This window comes from Brienomyrus brachyistius, chromosome 9, assembly GCF_023856365.1.
Source record: "Brienomyrus brachyistius isolate T26 chromosome 9, BBRACH_0.4, whole genome shotgun sequence".
Classification (NCBI taxonomy): domain Eukaryota; kingdom Metazoa; phylum Chordata; class Actinopteri; order Osteoglossiformes; family Mormyridae; genus Brienomyrus; species Brienomyrus brachyistius.
In genome coordinates this window covers 8,289,640-8,309,832 of record NC_064541.1, presented here as the reverse complement: position 1 = coordinate 8,309,832, position 20,193 = coordinate 8,289,640, and the positions used below count along the sequence as shown (strand labels likewise).

At 48.4% G+C, this 20,193-nt stretch overlaps 1 protein-coding gene across 2 annotated transcripts; it reads right to left on the bottom strand.

The window, feature by feature from the left end:
• Positions 1 to 960: 960 nt before the first annotated feature.
• Positions 961 to 20,184, bottom strand: emc2 (ER membrane protein complex subunit 2). Of its 2 annotated transcripts, XM_049024755.1 has the most exons (11): positions 20,079 to 20,184; positions 19,109 to 19,222; positions 16,977 to 17,041; positions 15,907 to 15,992; positions 15,263 to 15,320; positions 10,091 to 10,176; positions 9,896 to 9,955; positions 7,336 to 7,417; positions 7,112 to 7,222; positions 5,618 to 5,722; positions 961 to 2,003 (listed from the first exon to the last, which is right to left on the bottom strand). In XM_049024755.1, exons 1-11 carry the CDS (start codon positions 20,116 to 20,118, stop codon positions 1,917 to 1,919), a joined length of 894 nt encoding a protein of 297 aa, XP_048880712.1. In that variant the 5' UTR covers positions 20,119 to 20,184; the 3' UTR covers positions 961 to 1,916. The 2 variants fall into 2 exon arrangements, 1 of the variants encoding a protein (XP_048880712.1); XR_007399575.1 differs by lacking the exon at positions 961 to 2,003 and having other exon boundaries at positions 7,006 to 7,222; positions 20,079 to 20,133.
• Positions 20,185 to 20,193: the final 9 nt, after the last annotated feature.

Genomic DNA, 20,193 nt, shown 5'->3' with positions numbered 1-20,193 from the left:
TCTACTGCTCAAACTTTGAACAGCTTGTGTTCATATGTTATATATCAGAAGGGTCATATTATGATTTTTTTACTTGAATGATGTTAAAAAAAAACAAAAAAAATTAATTAGTCAAATAGCTAATCATTCGTCTGCTAATGGAACTGCGTTTTGCTTTATCTCTAAGAGAAGAAAGTTCTAGAAATGGTACTCTCCTTTGGTCTACTTTATCATTATTTCAAAATTTGTGCAAACACAAGTTGAAGAAAAGTTAGGTATCTACTTGGTAGGTCCAAGACATGAGAGTTCACATATTTTATAAAAGCAGTTTTCAAGAGGATGGATGGATGGATGGATGGTTGGATGGATGGATGGATGGAGAAAGCAAACAGCACACAAATATTTCTGGAGTTTGACAGACTTCATAAAAGCCATGTGGAATGGCGATGACTTCATACAGAGCCTGTCGCAGTATGAGAGCAGTCAGCAGAAATGATGCAATTCTGCTAAGCAGTATCCAAATCCAGCCTGCAGCTATACATGTTTATAACACACACATTTCTGGCTGCTGTTCCCAACCAAATGGCCTCAGAACTGTAGATACAGGCGAGCTAAGGAAGGACCCAGTGAGAATGACTACAGGCACGTGAAGTCGGGCTGCACGGGTTGCGCTCCTGGGCCATGAGTTGTGACTTGCTCACAGTGAAAGATGCGCCGAGGACGTGGCTAATAGTCTGTTGCTATGCTGAGGTCAGTCCTTCCTGTGGACAGCAGATGGCACTATTGTACAAGGTGAGACTCCGGCAGCCTCACGTTATGCATTAAGCGATCAATGTATTTTTAAAGGCATTTACAGCTGCTTAATGAACTTTTACAAACAGCTCTGTCCCCCACCAATAACCAACACTTACAGTTAGTACCCTGGCCTGGCAGGGACAATCATATGCTTGCCAGAACATTAAAACGGCCAAAAAAAAAAAAAAAAGTCACTTTGTCTTTTATTTTTTAAGTGTCCAGCCCTTTACATTCCCGACAAAAAGGTCTTGAACTCAAGTTTTCCGCTGATCTGTAACTGACATTATGAGACAATTACAGAGGCGTAATAAACAAAGGTGTTGGATGTAACAGCTGAGTTTTCATGGGTGAATAAGGACAGTTAATTAGTCTAAGACTAACCAATTCAACTCTTACAAGCAAAAGCAATAGGAAGACCTTTCACAGGGGTTAACTTTACTTAACTGTTACCAGATTTATGTTTTTTTTTTTTTTGCTTTAATTACTGGCAATGTGCTACAAATTTCTCCCTGAACTCAAATTACAGACTCTTTGCGAAGCTTGTCAAAGGAGCTGCGATAGTGTTCTTTAAGTGAGGGAGGAGCCCACAGCGGGACGCTAACATGCTGGCTGCACATTGCTTCCCATGCGACGTCCCGTGTCGCATGTGTGCTGCAAACACTCCAGCTTGCAAGATGTACACTGAGCAACTGGGCTCTTTTTTTTCCCCGTCTTGCGCTGAAACAATGATGCAAACGACATACATTTAAGTGGGGGGTGGGGGGCAAAAACTCCCAAAAAGTGGTTTTTAATTCTCTTCCTTAGACTGAGAGAGCCACTCAGTTAAGCTGAACAAGCAGGTTTTGCAAACAGTTAAACAGTTTATTGTGATGAATAGTGGAGTCCAGTTTGATGGCTGTTCTGAAGAGGAGCGCCATGATTTGATGTGAGGTCCCAGCAGTGCAATGGGGTCTTTAAGGTCCTCCGTCTACCTTAAAAGGTTACGGACACAGTCTGTATAGCATACAACACACAGGTACAAACCCTCCTTTGTCTAGACCATGACTCATCTGACGGGGGAGGGGGAACTTGGGGTGCGATGCCAGGATGAGGAAAGGGGCGGAGCTGCTGTCATGGTTGAGTGACTGGAAGGGGGCGGAGACTCAAGAGATGGTGATCTGCAGGGACTCCAGCATCTCCTCCACGGCCTTGACGGAGCACTTAGTCCCCTTCGTTCCCCGACCTGCCAGCTGCCACAGGAGAGGGACGACATGTCAGCTCGTCACCCACTGCAGCATCACGCGTTACCACGGAGGCATCATTTAGCAAGACACGTCTACAGCTTTTCTGCGGTGATCCATTAGACGCTTAATTGCCATTTCATGGAAACAAAACATTTGCCACGTATAACCCTGCATATTTTACAGGAAGAGGACAGCGTGGCAGCTAATGTATTCAACCTCAGTCTACTCATCGGAATAACGGTCAATACGGAACATAATAGCTTGTATTATGAAAATAGGCACCAATTAAACACGATCGCTAACGAAGAAGAGAATGGCATGGATACGGCCGGAACGCGATGATGCACGGAGGCTGTAGAGCCCATCCTCAAGTCGGATCATTCTGACCCGGTTCTTCTGGCACCCCATAGCACACGGACCCTAAAAGGGTGGGTTGAGTCATGCAGAAGTGCTGCACAAAATGGCTCCGATTCCCTCTCAGCGTGGCATAGCGACAGCCTCCCCGTGAATCACAATGCAGCATCACTGCAAGACCGGACGCGCCAGAGAGCTCCATAACAGGCAAGCTGATTCACCAAGGGCCGGGGTCACTAACATCCCTGCAGCCGGCAATAAAGATGAACTTTGATTCGATGGCAGCTTCTCCGCAAAATCGTTTAAAAATCACTGCAGTCAGATCTTTCGTGGAGAACAGGTGAAGTGTGACTCATTCCGGTGCGTCCCAGCACTCGCCCTGGAACACGATGACCCGGAATGGTCAAGCACAGTTGGCAATTCATGGGTGGGAAAAACTTTAAAGGTCATCCTCGAACATAAAAGACCAACAGCCCTACGATCTTCCAGCGACATATCAATGCAATTCTCCTTCTCCGATTGACACCAAAATATTACTGAGATTCGCTACGTCTATCCTCCACCAACATGAGCCCAGCTGCACAAATGTTAGATGGTGACGTAACGTCAATGCTGGTGGCCAGACTCCCACCCACTGCATCCCCACCCCCCCCCACAGCAGAGATCATGTGCTCCTTGACCTGAACTACCTCCACGGCTCCTTCTCCAAACCAGAGCAGAGAGCGGCCCCATTTTTTTTTGTTTAATCCTGTGGCCATTAATTCTTTCTTCCGCTACCTTTTCAGAGAGAGGTGCGGAAGTTCCCAGCGCATAAGGCAGAGCAGCCAGGGCCTAAGGTAACTGATTATTTCCCTCCGCTGCCCGATAAAGCTGCCGGTGTCTGTGACCAAACACTGGGCCTTTTCTTGCAAGCCCACCCCCTTTTCCCAGCGCCCCAGGAGCAGCTTTGATGCAGAGCGCGAGTGCGACAGCTTAAATTCCACCCCAGGCCTTGGGAACATGCAGATACACATCACTGAGGCTTTACCAGTGTGGGTCAGGAGTATCTCCTTCATAGAGGGAGAGGAAGATTTGTCCTCTAAAAACCTGTGCAATGAACTCAAACTTAAAGGATTTGATGTTTTTTTGTTTTTGTTATTCAAAGTTTCATTAAGTCCAGATTTTTAATACTTTGGGACCACCCAAGTGGGTCAGACGAAAAACGGGAGAGTAGCGTGGCTTTCGCAGAAGTTTAGCATGACTTTGGTATGGCTCCCAACAGACTGACAGACAAACCCCAAAAGATAGGAATGCCTTCGCATCCCGACACTGTTGGGCTGGTTCATGCAGATACTTGCTCCTCCATAATCATTTTATATGACGGGACTGGGGTCTGTCCTGACAAAAACCGATAGCTCAGTTGACCAGAATTCCAACCAAACATAAGGAAAAACTGAAAAGCAGGGGAAAAAAATGCCACATGGTGTGACCAGCTTCAAGTGAGGCTCAAAGGTCAGATAAAACACTCAATATCAAGTATACGGGGATATGAATGCACGGTGTGTGAAAAATAAAGTTTAGCCTTTTTCAGTTCCATAGTTTTATGTTCCGGGACATAACTAAAATATTATATGGTCCTTACCAGGTCCTAAAATTAGGTAATTCTAATCTCAGTTGATGAGGAACACATGAGGGATTTTGCCATAATTTAACGAAGAAATAAGCCAACGTGCATAAACCGTGTGTGAAAGAACAAGTACAGCTACGGCTGAGTAGCTTGATGCTGAGGTTGTTATGTTCTCTAAAGGTCCCACCACAGCATCTTAATGGGGTTGAACTACAGACCTTGACTTGGCCGTTCCAGAACCCTGATTCCTCTCTTTTCCATTCACTTGTAGATCTGCTGGGTGCCTGGGATCGCTGTACGGTTGTATGACCTAATTCTGGCCCGGTTTTAGCTGCTGGACAGATGGCCTCACATTTGCCTCTAGAACACTCCGGTATAAAGAGGAGTTCATGGTTGAGGAGATGACTGCAAGGTGTCCTTGACCTTCAGGATTCATAACCCCTTCACCCCCCTGCTTGACAACTGCTATGAAGTTCTTGTTTACTTGGTTTTCGCCAAACGTTGTGCTGTGCAACTGGACCAAACATCTCAAATTCAATCTCATCCACCAAAGGACACTTCCAGAAAACTCCGTTTATTCAGATACCACTTTGCAACCCTAAGCTGTACCCTATGTTCTTTTTGGAGAAGAGGCTTTATCCTGACTACCGATCCACAGAAGTCATACTTGTTCAGTGTTTTTCCTCACAGTAGTCATGAACTTAACATTTAACATGCTAACTGAGGCCTGTAGATCCCTGGCTGTAGCTCTTGGGTTCTTTGCAATTTCTCTGCCATTTGTAAATAATCCCTTTCACTCCAGAATGATAGATTTCTAACAATAAGAATGGTCTTATAACTCTTCCCAGAAAGTAATTGCGTTTCTGAGATCATTTCTGGTGTCTTTTCTGCTTGGCATGGTGTTAAAATAAACCTGAACACTCCAGACCGATGAGCTGCCAAAACCCCTGCTTTTATAGAGGTGGTCACACTTTCTAATGATAGACTAATCAAATACATTTGATTAGTAGTGCCTGGCTGCTAATTAACTTCTTAATATCTATGGAAGCAGTAAGAATTTACGTACTGATTCCTACATGACCTCTCCTTTTCGGTCTGCCTGTAGTTGAATAAACAACGGCATAGTGAAATTGTCATCTGTTGTCGGGGGGCTACATTTGTATATTTTTAGACATTGTAGTGATGGGATGAGATGGTTGATAATGCGACAGCAGGTAAAAATCATATCGGCTTACTTTCTTTTTTACCTCACTCAATGAGGGCATTTTAAAAAGCAAAACGGTAACCTGAAAGCTCTCAGAAATGCACGTTCACCTACAGCTGATCAGATAATTACAGACAACATCTATAATTAAACACTACAAAAGAAAGTGGGTGATGACCAGTAACTCGATGGAGAGCTCCATGATCTGGCAACAAGCACAGCAGCACAAGCCGGTCTCCGAGTCGATTCTGATGAGCCCAGATGAGCAACTGGGGCCTTGCTGGCAGTCAGAGACACATTAAACACTAGTTTATGCTCGACACACCACAGAGGAAGCGCTGACTCTGTGACGAGCACAGACAGAAAATATCTGCAGAGTCCACGTTATTCAGTGTAAACCACAAAATGCCACGCCCAGCCAAGGATAGGGGCGGGGGGATGGGCGCACTCTCTCACCTGATAGGCTCTGTTGATCTGACTGGCGGCCCAGGCGGCGAACCTCACGTTGTCCTTCTTCACCTTAGCACTCACTTTCGGACTGGCAGCAATGTGGCTTGCAGACTGGAGAGGGAAGTGGGAGGGGGAGGGGGGCATTAAGACTGTCCAAACTGCAGCAGTAAAAGACCACAAGCATTGAATGGTCCTCCAAGAACTGCCACGGAAAATGCCGGGTGACACATTTATGGAGGCGAGCATTACGGAGGGAATGCGCCCACCCCCCCGACCGTTCCAGGCTGGGAAAAAAATAATAAATTAACGAAATTTAATCAGAGCTGGCTTCCCCAGTCATTCCGTCGTCCATGGCCGCGCTGACAGGCCTGACGATGGCGTACAGGCCATGCGGCGAGCAGAGCGAGATGTGAATCATGCTCTCCAGCCACGAAAGAGCTGCTCAGCCGGCCACAAGCCTGGCCCCGAGGGGCCACGCTCACGGGACATGAAAGGCGTCCCGGGGCCCCGCTGAAGACTTAAACACAGTGCCGTCAAAGAGCCCCACCACCGGCCCAGCTGGGCCGCGCGCATCCCAGTCGCTTTCACCGGCTACCACTCGCGGAAGCTGCATGAACACCGAAATAACACGCTCCACACGTTTGTACTTATACCTAATAACATATAATTATAATGCATAGACAGATCTCAACGCTCAGAAATAAGCTGTCCCACAAACCTCTACGTTAGACATTATTCGTGTCGGATTTGCCCTCCGTACCGTCCCGGACACCTGACATCTAAACAATATACATACTAAATACACACATTAAATGAAAATTTTTATATATTTATTTTCAATTTTATATTAGCGCTGAGGTTCTAGCTTGCTGAAATTTTCTGTGCAGGTCTGTTTTTCTAAATCGTAAAGCCTCCAGCATTATAATTATTTTTGTAGTACAGTAGGGTTCCCTTGCTGCAAATAGGAAGCGCTTCACCTGAAACGAATGCAAAAGCCGGCCGTCAATGACTGAGAAACTGGCCAAGCGACCCAGCGGCCTCCAACCTGCTGACACTGACCTAACACAGAGGACTGCGCCCGAGCGCGTACAGGGACCCCGGGGGGGGCACCTCACCCTCCGATGTCGGGAAACCACAGCGCGCTTCTGCGTCCCATCTTTGTTCGTTACCCTCCGCGCGTGCTCTGACGTCGGGCCCAGCGTAACCCACGCGGCGTCGTCAGTGGACGGTTTAAATAAATATACAGCCGAAAGGAATACTGACATAAGCAGATCCATGCCTGAGGAACGAGAGCCCTTCCCAAGGGTAGTTTGTTCAGACACTGATTTATTTAGCTTAGCCATAAACATGAAAGGGCATCATAAAGCCAGCATATAAGGAAGAAAGGCTTTTACCAAGAGTGAGCTGTCTGAGTCATCGGTGACTAATCCTTTCTGCAAACAGTCACTACAGACAAACTCTGCATCACTGGATGGACCCTCGGTGTGTTTCTCGCCTCACCATGTAGAACCCAAACAGAGCTCTCATATTTCTGCTGTTGAGCTTCAGAGCCTGAGCGAAGTACTTCCTGGACAGCTCCAAGTTGTCGAGTCCGCCCTGAGTGTACTTCACCTGCGGGGGGCACGGGAGGGAACAAAAGCGAAAAATCGGTTACGGACGGACGCAAAAATGGCGAGAGGCGGCAGGACGACGTGCTTGGCGCCACCGGGCCGGGCAACACCTACCTCAGCGTACTGCTCACAGTACAAGTGATTGTGGGGATTCGTCATCATCAGCTCTTCCAAGCAAAACGCAGCCTTGCCGTAGCTGGGGAGGGGGGGTGGTGGGGGGCACAGAGAGAACAGGGCACGATGAGCCTGGATGTTCTTTACGCTTTGCTGTGCTGGACAAACAGACCCAGACCATCACACAGCCATTCTGACAGCAGTCCACGCTAGCAACCATATTTTCCCCTTTCTGTTGGTGACGACGGGGGAAGCCCCGTGAAATCGAAATGTTTCCTAGACCCCACGCTGCTGCTTCTTATTTTATTTTTCCTCAGGGGTGGGGGCTTCGACACTTCCTCCATAAGACTCCTGCTGAAACCGTCCTCCAGGGCTCTGAGATGATGTCACTCTAAGCAGAGCCACTGACCTCATGTAAATCTGCCCCGATTCAGTGCCTGATGCGCTGGGCAGGAAGGCCCCTCGTCACGGAGATGACCGCCCAGCCGGCCGACGTCTCAACAAGACGTTTGACGTGCAAATGCGCAGCATGGAGCTATAAAACCAAAACGGGCGACGAGTAAATCAGGGGCAACTGTGCTTTACAGTCGTTAAAAAAAAAAAAAAAAAAAAAAAACTAATGCAAACATACACGGGAGCGTGCGCAATGAACCGCATGAGCTGTGTTTTCAGAGGACGGATATTAAAAGGGGTTTTCAGCTTGTGGCCCCCTGCTGCTTACAGATGCCTCATGCGACCGCAGCTTTACGGCTGCCGTCTGTGAAGTATGCTCCCTCGGGATACACAAGGCACAGTCGCCCACACACCAGAGACTCCACACAAGGAGTTAAGGCTAAGGGCTAAACACTAAAGGCTAAGGGCTAAACACTAAATGCTAAAGGCTTCGCGCTAAAGGCTGAATGCTAAGGGCTAAAGGCTGAATGCTAAGGACTAAAGGCTGAAAGCTAAGGACTAAAGGCTGAATGCTAAGGACTAAAGGCTAAGCGCCAAGTTCAACGCTAAGGCCTGAAAGCTGATCTGCAATATTTATGTCATAAATCAAACAGAAAATGAGCCCAAGTACCACCTCCTGGGGGTGACGTATCACCATGGGCCTGGGAAAGTGGGGGACGGGGGGCTACACGTCACCCCGAACCGCGTCGGCCCGCCTCCCGCCCGCTGCCTGCGTCACGGCATCACTGGAGACGAGTGGGCTATCTGTGCGCCCGGAGCCTGTGCAGCCCTCTTCAAAGGGTGGCCAGGCCGCTCGGGAGGCTGAGGGCTGCTCGCTATTACCACTTCCCCTCGTTAAAGGCTTTCAGATGTGCCTTATCTGAGTGCACGGCACCAGGGCTACGCCCGCCTGAGCAAACAGCCCCCCCCCCCGCACTGCCATGCCGCCACCCTGGCCGGCAGGGCTGAGGAGGGTGACACCGACTCACACGGGGCCTCGGATTCAGCCTCCGCTCACTAAAATACATCCAACCTCCAGGCACAAAGATCACGACAGTTTTTAGTTTTTCCAGCAGCCTGGGCTCTCTTATATCCCCGTCTTTTTTCTGGCGTGGGGAGTACCACCACCTTCTCCCGGGAATCAAGCTGGGACAGCTTCTCTCCGTGGAAACCACAGGCGATAATGCCTCACCGTCCGGGGGGGAGGGGAGGGGGGTGGGGAGTACATCTATAGATACAGGCTGGGGATGAATGGCACAATATTAGAAAACTTGAGCTAAGCTCCGGGATAATCCCCTCGCCCTGGGATTTCCTCTGACCAGAGCAGCAATAAAATCTGTGACAAAAACATTAAATATCCAATAATAAACCTCTTACTGGCGCGGGCATTCCTGGTGCCCCCCCCCTCCCTGCCGAGGCAACAGTGAGGCCCGTCTCCCAAGGCCGGGCACCGACTCCAAGCCCCAAACCGTTAGGGGGGATTAAAAGTGACACAAACAAAATTATTTTCTTACCACGCTCTTGTTCAACAGACAATTCACCCTGGCAACTGAGATGTCAGCGTGAGAAGCGGAGAGCACATTCTCGCACTTTCCTGTCCTGCCTGCGCACGGGGCTTTGAACGAAAGCCCATTATACCCTGATCCCGTGTGACAGACGCAGACAATGGCCATCACGATCCCCGTGGGGGTCTAGCACCCCCCCCACCCCCACCCCAAACCACTAAGCCTCAGTCCGGCTCCACGACAACCTGGGTGGGGAGGAGTTGCGGTGGAGGCGATTTACAACCACGCCTAACCGACCAGTGCGGGCATCTACCGAACAGGGAGGGTCACTCCAGCAAATGCATAAGCCTGTCAGAGATGTGTGACAGTGGCTTTTCCACGTTTGGCCATAGTGGTGGAAACCCGACCGCAGCGACACAAGAGCTAAGGGGAGAAGGGCGGCTCCATTTACTTATGAAAGTTCATCAGGAGATTGAGGCAGCTCTGCCGAAACCCGGAGCACTGGGAGTCGGCCCGCAAACCCGCTGCTACCGCGCGAGTCACAGGGCCCGTTACACAGCGTGTCGGGCCCAATCGGGGGCCCCCGCAGGCTAATGGAGGTATAAAATCAGAAATAAACTCACTCATGCTCGTTGATGTAGAGTTCTGAGAGCTCATGCCAGGCCTCCTGGTCGCCAACAAACCTGCGAGGAAGGCAAAGAGACAGACAGGCAGGTCCGGCTCACGCTGGGGGCAGAGTTGGATCAGCTCAATGACATGCAAAACCTCTTTTAATTAAAAAGCACCGGGAGAGAAGAAAAGGGCCGCAAGACACTGACTGCTCCAGATACTCGTTGAGGTCCCGGATGGCCTCGGGGCTCTTCCCCTGCGCTTTCAGCATGGCGATCTTACGCTTCCTCGCAGCCTGTGGATTGACATTAATAGAGGATTAAGGTTTCAGCATTTCAAGTGTTTGTTAAGGAGGGGGGGGTGGGCAGTGACAGACAGGCTGCGCAAATGATCTCAGTGGTCTCTACACCAGGGGGGTGTCATCAACCCTACCATCCATCCATCCATCCATCCATCCATCCATCCATCCAACCACCCTCCCCCTCCGAATTCAGACTAGACAGTGCTAGCGAGAGCTTCGATGTGAGGGCAAATGGCAGCATCCCCAGCTAACGCGCACACACACACACACACACACACGCACGCACACACACCACAAGGCTCGACACCACATCAGCACGGGCAATTCCCTTCTAAACCCGTATAACCTGTCGTTTAGTGAACAAGGTACAACCCCAGCGCTCCATCAACACGCCGGACAGAACCCGGGTTCCCTCGAGGAGGAAGACAGAAGGCAGGAAAGTGAAACGAAACCGTGCTGCATCCTTCAGCAAGTGAAGGAATGAGGCCGTTTGCCTGGCAGAAGTGGGAGGCGGTGTTACCCGGGCTGTCGTGACCGGCTTCTCAAGCCTCCCAGAGTAAAAATCCCAACAGCCCCCACCGCCTCGCCGCTGACCCCAACACGCCCAGGCTGCCCTGCACACCTCCCTCGGGGCACATCGCAGAGCACGTGAAAGAGGACGTGGGCCGAACGCATTCTCTGTGGGACCTCCACCCCTAAAGCCATGACAGCATCCAAATGCGGTGGGAGATTTATCACAGATCACCTAAACTGCGGGAGGGAGATGCGACATGTCAGTTCCCGGGAACATTCACGAGGGGAGTGACTGTGAACACCTGAGCCGAGGTCAGTTCTTAACGTGTAATTAAAGCAGCCGCCCGGTTTCAAACTCTGTCTCAGAAATGTCTCACAGTCAACGGCTTTGAAACAATGAATACCTGGAATATGGGGGATCTGGGCAAACTGAGCACATTCCAAGCATCATAAATAATATTGGATAATATTTCAATATTATTTATGTGTAAACCTGACACAGGAATCAGGCAATCCTCCACCCCATAATGGTAGCCAGTATTGAGTTGGCGGGGGTCAGCGTGGGGGGGGGGGGGCAGATTTAAGCTCGGGACACTTTGAAGAGGTTCCACTGAAAGATCCAGCAAACATCAGGCTTTTTACGACTCTTGGACAATGAAGGGCAGCCATCTGCGGAGACGCTGCTTCCTCGTCTGGCTCCCTTCCACGGGGATGAAGAAGCCTAATCCCTTCTGGATTAGAAACAGGATTATTTCACAGGATCCCCTGTTTTAATAACACCAGTACATCATTAATGTGACTACAGGTACAAGCAGATGCTGATGGAGGAACATTTTCCGAAAGGACTGTTTGTACAAAGGCGAACCCCGCCGGTACATCCCCCACAGCAAGACACGCCAGTCCTCAATCATTCAACACGGGCCATATCCTCCTGACTTCTGAGACTATTTTCACCGCGCTCCAAATTGTGAACATGTGGATTTTTCCCCTTGTGTGCCGAAGAACAGGACAGCACACACACTTCCACTGCAGGTCCTGCACTTGCCCCACCCCCCCCCAAAATCCCTAAAAGAATCCCTTGAGGCACGGACAAACATATGGAAGTAGGCAGTTCGGATCATCCCACGGCACTTTATTAAAAGCGGACTTGTTCCAAACCGCTTCTTTTTAAACTAATGATCCAAACGCTGGCAGGAGCACCGGTCCCCCAAGTCCCCCTGATTCTATTTTAATTACCATTTGGGGGGTGGGGGATGGATGGGTGGGAGAGGGGACCCGGCTTCTCGTGCCCCACTACCCTCGGCTTCCCAAACCCCGCAGCCCAGCCTCACGCTGGCCGTTTCCGTGGACACGGCCCTCACGTGCCCGCTCACCACGCCGGGTGTGTGCACGGCCGGGTCAGAGACACACGGCTCTCCCGCGGAAAGGCGTATGGTGAAGCTGTCACCCGCATTTCAGTTTAGGATGGGTGTTCACATTACAGCATGCGTGTTCTTAGGTCCGATCAGTCAGGGCTATAGCCCGGAGTATTTTAAGTATGGCCCCCAGTATTATAGCCCCGATAACAGTCTTCCTTAAAAAAAAAAATGAAAGCGTCACACCCCCGATAAACTTGACTTCATTTTTTCAATAGCTAGAAATGCCCCTGGTTCACAGCTTACTCACTTACCGTGCCCGTTAGCGGTTAGCTGTTTTGGCTAACGGACACACTCAGTGCTGTAACTGCCCAGTCAGCTGCCAGCGGCTCCAACCGAGAAGCTACAAGCGCGGCATGTGAGTCTGGCAGATGTCTGGAGATGCCATGTGGCTGAATGCAGCCTCTTTCCAGGCGGCAGAGACGGCACAGGTGACTGCTAGGTGATGGTTTAACATGGAAAAAGCACAGAGTAAACCTTGAGGTGCCTCTTTCAGGGCATGCTGGCGAGCATGCAAATAAACCCGCGTGCTTTAAACCTCTGCTGAGAGCCACTGAAAGGCGTATAACAGGCACGTGAATGAGACTATCAAATCGACCTCATTCACCGTCGTGATTTTCAGAAAGATCACAGGTACTGACACTCAACAGAAAGTGTCAGAATACAGTTACTGTCTCTCCAGTTCATGGCAGAGACATTTTTTAACACTGAGCAAGGCCTCAAAAGTAAAAAAAAATCATTTGTAAACATCCACTAAAGGGACCCTGGAATAGCTTTGTCTGGCACGGTCCCAGAAGCTACGGCAATGTCCGACCGTAAATGAGCCTGCGAATCCTCATCTCCACTGGGCTGTTTAATGACACGCGCTAATTCTACGGATATCCTGCCCTACAAAGTAACTATGCTAAGAATTTGACACATAATTAAAACAACAGGTTACAATGTGCGCATTTATGTAGACAGACAGGAAAACAAACAGAAGAAACCCTCGCCATCATCACAGTAGGTACTGGATCTTCGACGCCGGAGGCCTAAGGGTTCGAATATTTTTGGACGTCGCCACGGCAAAAAACCTTGAACGATTTCTGTTGATTCAACAATTTTGGTTAATAGGTCCCACACACATTCCCGCAGCCTGTAATTAGAACAGCTCAGTTTCGAGTCTCCGGCGAGCACCATAGGCTGTGCCTCGCGAGCGGCCGCTGGCTCGCCAACTTTCCATCAGCCACCTCCCCCGATTACCCTAAGGGACATTTCTTTCCAGGACCTATAAATGCCTTGTTGAGGATGGATGACTGCTACTTAATGCCCCCCTTTAAGACAGGTGGCCTGGTGATGTCAGCAGTGAAGGTGGTGGGAGGGGGGGGTTCCCGTCCCGCCCGCTGCTCTCACTGCGATGGACTACCCCAGGGATGATGGCGAATCCCCCCCTCTCCAGTCCCAACCCTTCCCATTTAGCATGCAAGAGTACCTCCACCCGACAAGAGTAAGTAAAAACGTCTTTCCTGCAAGGGTTAGTGGAGGGAACCCCCATATTCCCATAAGAGGGAAGGGCTTTGTTTCCGTTAACAAAGGGCAAGGCTACTCTGGCTTCTCCGTCAAGTCTTATGCAATCTACCATTTTTAAATCCATAAACTTTCTCGCCGGAAGGAAATCCTGCAGAAAGTCATTACACTTCATCCCGTAACGTTAATGACATGGAAGGGGCCCACCTGGCATTGTTCTGCGACCTTGTGCTTCTCAGACCTTAAAAATTATTTCTGCCCCTTAGTTTTCATAAGGACATTTTTGCATAATGGCGAATTATGTCCGTATTTAGCTTGGAAGGCGGCTGAATGCAGAGAACGAGGCTCCCGAGGGCAGGTATCGTTTCCATGCCTCAAACCAGCCTTTGTGAGCCTTAAGAGATTCCAGGGAGGCGCGATTACCAGGCTTCCAAAATAATTTGACCGCACTGCTGAAGACATCCATTTGTGCGCACCCCCCCCCCTCCATTTACACTACGCAATGTGCTTGCAATTTAGCTCGGCTCACAGGAAATGGTAGCATTTCTCAGCTGAGACACATGGAAAACAAACAGAGCAGACCTCATCTTCTGCAGCCAAACACCGGCAGCTTCAAACCACCTTTGACTTGTCAAAAAAGATGTACGTTCAAAAAAATAGAGGTGGCGCCACCTCCTGTCACGTGACCGTTAGCGATAAATAACCCAGAGGATGACTGGTGACCGTGTTTCACTCCGGGGGAACAAGGCCACAAGGAGGGCAGAGAAGGTACCGCGGTCGTCAGACCCAGTCAGTCAACTCTGCCGATCATTTGCCCGAAACGGAGCCTTCGGTGCCGTGTGGAATTCCCGTGGGGCTGCGCGGGAAAGAGACACTGGTCGACTGCGCCCCAGCAGATCCTTGAGTCCGCGCAACCCAAGAAGCCGCCGGACGCCCTCGGGGCGCCAAAACAAACAAGGCCGCGGCTTCTTCTGAAAACACCTTTAGACGTTTATTTTCCTGCATAGCCGCATGTCCTTATGGAAGCGATTAACAGCAGGTATGGAGTATTTCTTGGGGTGGGGTGGGGGGAGGCGGGGGTACTGGCGAGAGGCTGAATAAATACGAATACCGCTGTGTTTTTACACCAAACCTCGCTGGATGAGAGACACGAAATTGATAGCCTGCAAAAATGAAACAACAGAATAGAGAGACTGAGAAGGGCGAACATGTGGCAAGAACTGGCCCTAGCCGGGCTCTACAAACGGACCTTCAGCTGATCAACCATCTCCATCTAGACCAGCTTCTCAATTGACAGGGATGAAGACAGGGGTACTTCACTGCTCCTCAGCTGCTGTCAGACAGTACAGTAAATCCAGGTTCCAGTGCAAAACATTTACTTTTTCTCCAGCGCATGTGGACACGCAGGACAGTCCACAAGGCGATAAATCTCTCCCTGTCTTCTGAACACTGAGACAGATGTGTGTGTACAGTGGTTGGTCAGCAGTTTGGGTTAAGACCTCAGGGAAAAGAAAGTTGAATCCAAAGAAAATGAGAAAAAAAAAAAACCACTAATTCGTGATCAGCTGCAGATGTAAAGAACTGTAAAAAGGCCCTTTCAGTACAGTGAAACCTCACCAAAAACGGGAGACGGAGGCAGCTTTTACCGTGTTAGTTGGGTCGTCTTGTAATATGGAATCATACAGCTTGGTGGCATCTTCATACCTTAAACACAGAATGAATCAAAGTTAAAACCTCCAACATTTCAGCAATCAATGCACGCGGCGATCACATGGTGAAGGCAGAAGGATCTGACAAGGATGACTTGCAGGCGACTAGATACACATGCAGTGAGAAGAGGAGAAACAGATACACCGACTGGTGCAGTACAGCCATTTGTTCCTGAAGAAAAACTCATTTTCCAAGAGATTACAGTCTTAGAACTTCATCTTTGAATTTAAAAATGTCATGAAATCTTGCAGGGGGTCACATTCATGTATACATCAAATGTTTTCTCCCCGCACGGGGGAGGGCCCAGACAGCCCCAAACCCACTCCCAAATAAAAGGGAGCGCAAACCACTTTCTCCCTGGGGGAGGTGGGGGAATCCCCAAACGCAGATGGGAAAGGACAGTGAGGAGGACCTGACCTGATGGTTCCCCCCGTCAGCGGGGAACAGTGTGATCCAAAACAAACAGGCTAAGCATCTGCTTACCATGGTGTGACCCCCCCCCCCCCCGTGCGGTTAAGCCGGCGGCTACCGGAGAAGGCGGAAGGCGGCAGGAAGTGGAGGAGGGAGACCAGAAAGGTACCTTTGCAAAGCCTCCATCCTCATACCAGCCAGACGTTTCACCCTGTGGCTACCTGGAAACTGCCTCTTCAGCTCCTGTAGACAGCTCTGCAAGGGGAGGTAGAGGAGGACAGCTGGCACGCTCCAGAAGTAATTCCTCTCCTCCTCAGTCATGCCACATTTTATATGGGGGGGAAATTTATTTTTGCTAAACGCACACATATTTGAAACAGGCAAGGCAGTGTTTTAATAACCTCAGCGTTCCAGCACTTTCCAGCGGTTTTTAATCTAGTAACCGTCCTGGGACTGTGCTTCCTGACATCATACCGTAAATATTTCCCCCTCCTCAATTGCACCGGTGCGTGTGCGTTTTCCCCACTTGGTTACTCGTTATTCTCCATAATACCTGCACAGCCTGACATATTCAGCGCTGACTCCAAACAGGCAGCCTCTGTATCTTACTTAACATAGACTGTCAATAAAGCTCCCTTTGGGTGACCTATTAATCTCTCCAAGCAGAGCCTGGGGGACAGCGTCTCCGCTGAGGCCCACACCAAGAGACGAAGACTTTCCACGGTTTTCTGTGGGTACCCACAGCTATTTAAGCTTCCAGAAACCCCCCCCCCCCCCCCATACCATAAGCTGCCGTGTCACATCCCACCCTAACGTGAACCGTCCGATGGTAGAGCCTTGCCAAGCAGGAGATCCACCTCCATCAGGGGACGACGTGGAATGCGTCCGTCCGCCCCGGCCCATCAGAGATTACGGCTTCCACAACTTGGTAAATATTTCCGTCAGCTACGATAAGACCCTTCAGATGACGTCTTTGTGGTATAACGTCAACCGCACGAGAGCAAACCGGTCTGCAAAAACGGTCACGACTTGATGAATCTCTTAATATCTCTGGAAACCCGAGGCCAAACACGAACAAAGACCCTCAGATATTTATACGAGTATATATACACACACACATACAGTGCAGAAATTGGCCAAATTTATCATATAACTCAACTGTGATGAAGCCACACGGCGCAGCCCGCTTGGAGACTACGAAACTACAGTGTCTACAAGAAAGGGGCGGGGCCAACTCACCACTGCCAGGTCATCCCGACTGCAGTCCAGCGCAGCAATCATCACCTGCTCATAAATAATCCAAACTGGGCAAGGAACACAGAGGAGAGAAGATACACATTAAACATGCTCATTAAAAATGACGAGCTTCATAAACCCCTTCGAACCTCGCTTCAGCATAAAGAAGCATCTGGAAGAGACGTACAGGACATTGGAAAAGGTGTCATCCTTGACTATTTTTGATGATCCAGGCAGGCGGGAAAGGGGGCCGCGACCTGGCAGTAACAGAGGTGGGAATGCCACCACACTAAGTGTGCCACCTTGCTGCCAACAGACGGTACTGCAGACACTCTTGCCACATACGTAGTTAAGCGAATGCAACATTGCACAAGCTTGGTGCTCTACAGGGCTGCACCTGACGTGAAATATTGAGAATCTGATAAACTTGCCACCCTCTTGATTTACAAGTCTTCATTAAAAAGCAGCATTCTCAAATCCGGGAGCTGCACGGACTCGGTATCTCACGGCCTGCCAAGGTGACCTTAATTCTCCACAAAAGTTCACTAGAGACATTTACAGATGCTTCGCCATGAGTAATGGCAGCCCAGTACTCACTTGGGAAAATTGCTTGGCTTAGCGTTGGGCCTGCACCTCCACAAGCAATAAGCACTTGACATATAGAGCGATTACTATTTGCTTGGTTCCCGCAGCCTCACTGCTGGTGCTGAAATTTACTTCAATAACACAATACTCACAATAACTCAAATGCTAATAGATTTCATATAGCACATTTCATCCAAATAATCCCCTGTGAAAAAGGTTTTGGTTTTAACTTATTCATTTCACACCGCTGTGAAGCAGAAAATCAGAATTAATCAGATAGGCTAATTAATCCAATGGTTGGGATTATCTTAAGTCTCAGAAATGTGCTTGACTACAGCTGCCAGACCGAGCTGATGAAAAGCTTAGAGCTGTTAATTGAGAAAGAACAATAAAACCTCTCAAACATGAAAACTAATACAGGCAAACAAAACAGCCAGAGTTTTTCTCGCCAGTTTTATGACTCCAGCCCGGCTTTGATAATTGCTATCTCATTTCACAGCCAATTTAGGAGCTGGTTTCAATAAAAGGCGGCAGTGCAAAGTTAACTGCCCTTCTGCTTCAAAGGCAGCTCTCCTCCAAACCACAATGCAGCAAAGCAAAATATACCTTTTGCATTCTTCAGGGAAGCTTCTAGAAATTTTCCCACATTAATATGGTAATCTTGCCAAATCAGTGTGGACATATACTTAATGACGAGGGAACTTGTTTACGGTCTAAATAACTCCTTTAAACAGATCCTTAATGCCCTTGGTTATTTATGTTTAATAAAAACTCCCTGAGTTTACAGAGCATTGCCGGACAGAAAATCACATGGATTCCAAAATGAAAAGAAATGAAAAGTGAATGAAAGATTCGGTGCCCTTGGAATGAAATGCAATTTTACTGACTGAATCTGCAGTCATGCTCGCTGTTGATGTAGAGATACTTGCAGTGCATAAAGTGCATATGCAATGTGTGCATCCTTTGCAGAGAAAAGGGACGTTCCCTCATCCTAGAATCAGCTCTGGCAGTGGGGAGTCTCTCTTACTTTTGACATGGTTACAATGGAGCTTTTATAAGGCAATGTCCATTCTATGCAATTCCATTTTTCGTCTACAGTCTTTAAAGGAAATACTTTACTTCCTTTTAAATATATTGTAGAGGGAATAATAAAAAGCAATTTATACTTTTTTCTAACGTAAACACTAACAAACAATCAGAAGATATTCACTTTCAGACTGAACAGTTCATCCGAAGTATACAGATTCTGCCTATTTGCCTGCTACTGCCCATGTTAATCAACTGACAGGGAAAAAAAACCAAGCAAGGCTTGAAATGCATGTTGAGTGAAGGGAGATTACCATGAGCTGTCAATCACTGCCAAATTCCACCAAACGGAAAGAACTAAAGAGACCCACAAGTAGCAGGCTCATCCCGTCAGTGAGTGACAGCACTAAAGCACAGAACACCCCTTATCTACGACAGATTATAACCAAGTGCTCATATAAACACTTGAAAGTTTTTGCAAACGAAGCAGGAAACAAAGACTTTCTCTTATGCTCCACACTTACTGTCATCCCCTAGCTTAGAGGCATGTTCGTTTATCAACTCCTCCCCGACATCCACGATTTGTTCACTGTTTCTGTAATTCTCATCTCTCCATTTTCTCAGCTTGTCTCGCATTTCTGTCAAAACAGAGAATGTTTACAGAATGTAAGACGGCACAGTGGCAGTTTTTAAATACAGATCTATATGATGAATACTCACACACGCACAAACACAACAAACTAAATACTAATGGAAGCCATTTGGATAATACCACTTTGTGTAATAAAGGTGAAATGATTTAAAAATTGCGATAAGAGATTGATAGACATAGATTAGCCAATGGTACGTATAACATCTGTATCCTGATCCCAATGGTAAGTATGTAACAATATTAGTCACATCTCGCACTATTACATAAAACATCAGCAAATGCACTGTATCAAAAGGCAGAAGATTACTGTTCGCATTTTAGCTGCCGCTTACAGTAGGCTGAATACCAAACATTTCACTTTTAAATGCGGATAAGATAATGTGTTTATTAGTCTGCATTTCTGCTGTTGTCCACCCAAAACAAATTACATCAGGGCAGTTTTCTCACAAAGCGAACATCTAATAGATAGTGGGAATTATTTTAACCACACGTTCATCCGGAAGAAGTGGCGTATCTCGGAAGTCAGTCAGTGCAATAAATACTGTTGAAAATGGCTAAATAAACTAATTCTAAATATGTTGATGATAATAATAGCTAATACATGAAAATAGTGGCCTGTTAACATTGAGACGTGACGGATATACCACTGCTCCCCACTGAAGTGTAAAAGATGCATCGGAGGTAGCTAGCTTAGCACGCCCGCAGTAGCTCGATAATCAGCCGCGTTTCGTGACCCACACCGACTAGTGTCAGCAGAGCCGGCTGCTTCGGAACCTTAACCGCCGATAAAAACTCACACAATAAATGTATTATGCATCGCAGGTACTAAACATCGCATTTACCTTCCCAGGTCACATCGTACAGCTCTGACACCGACGCCATTTTTGTTTCAAACGCGAGCTGACGTCACGGGATTACCGGAAATCACGTGGTGTGGGCCGGCTAAGGGGTGTGGGT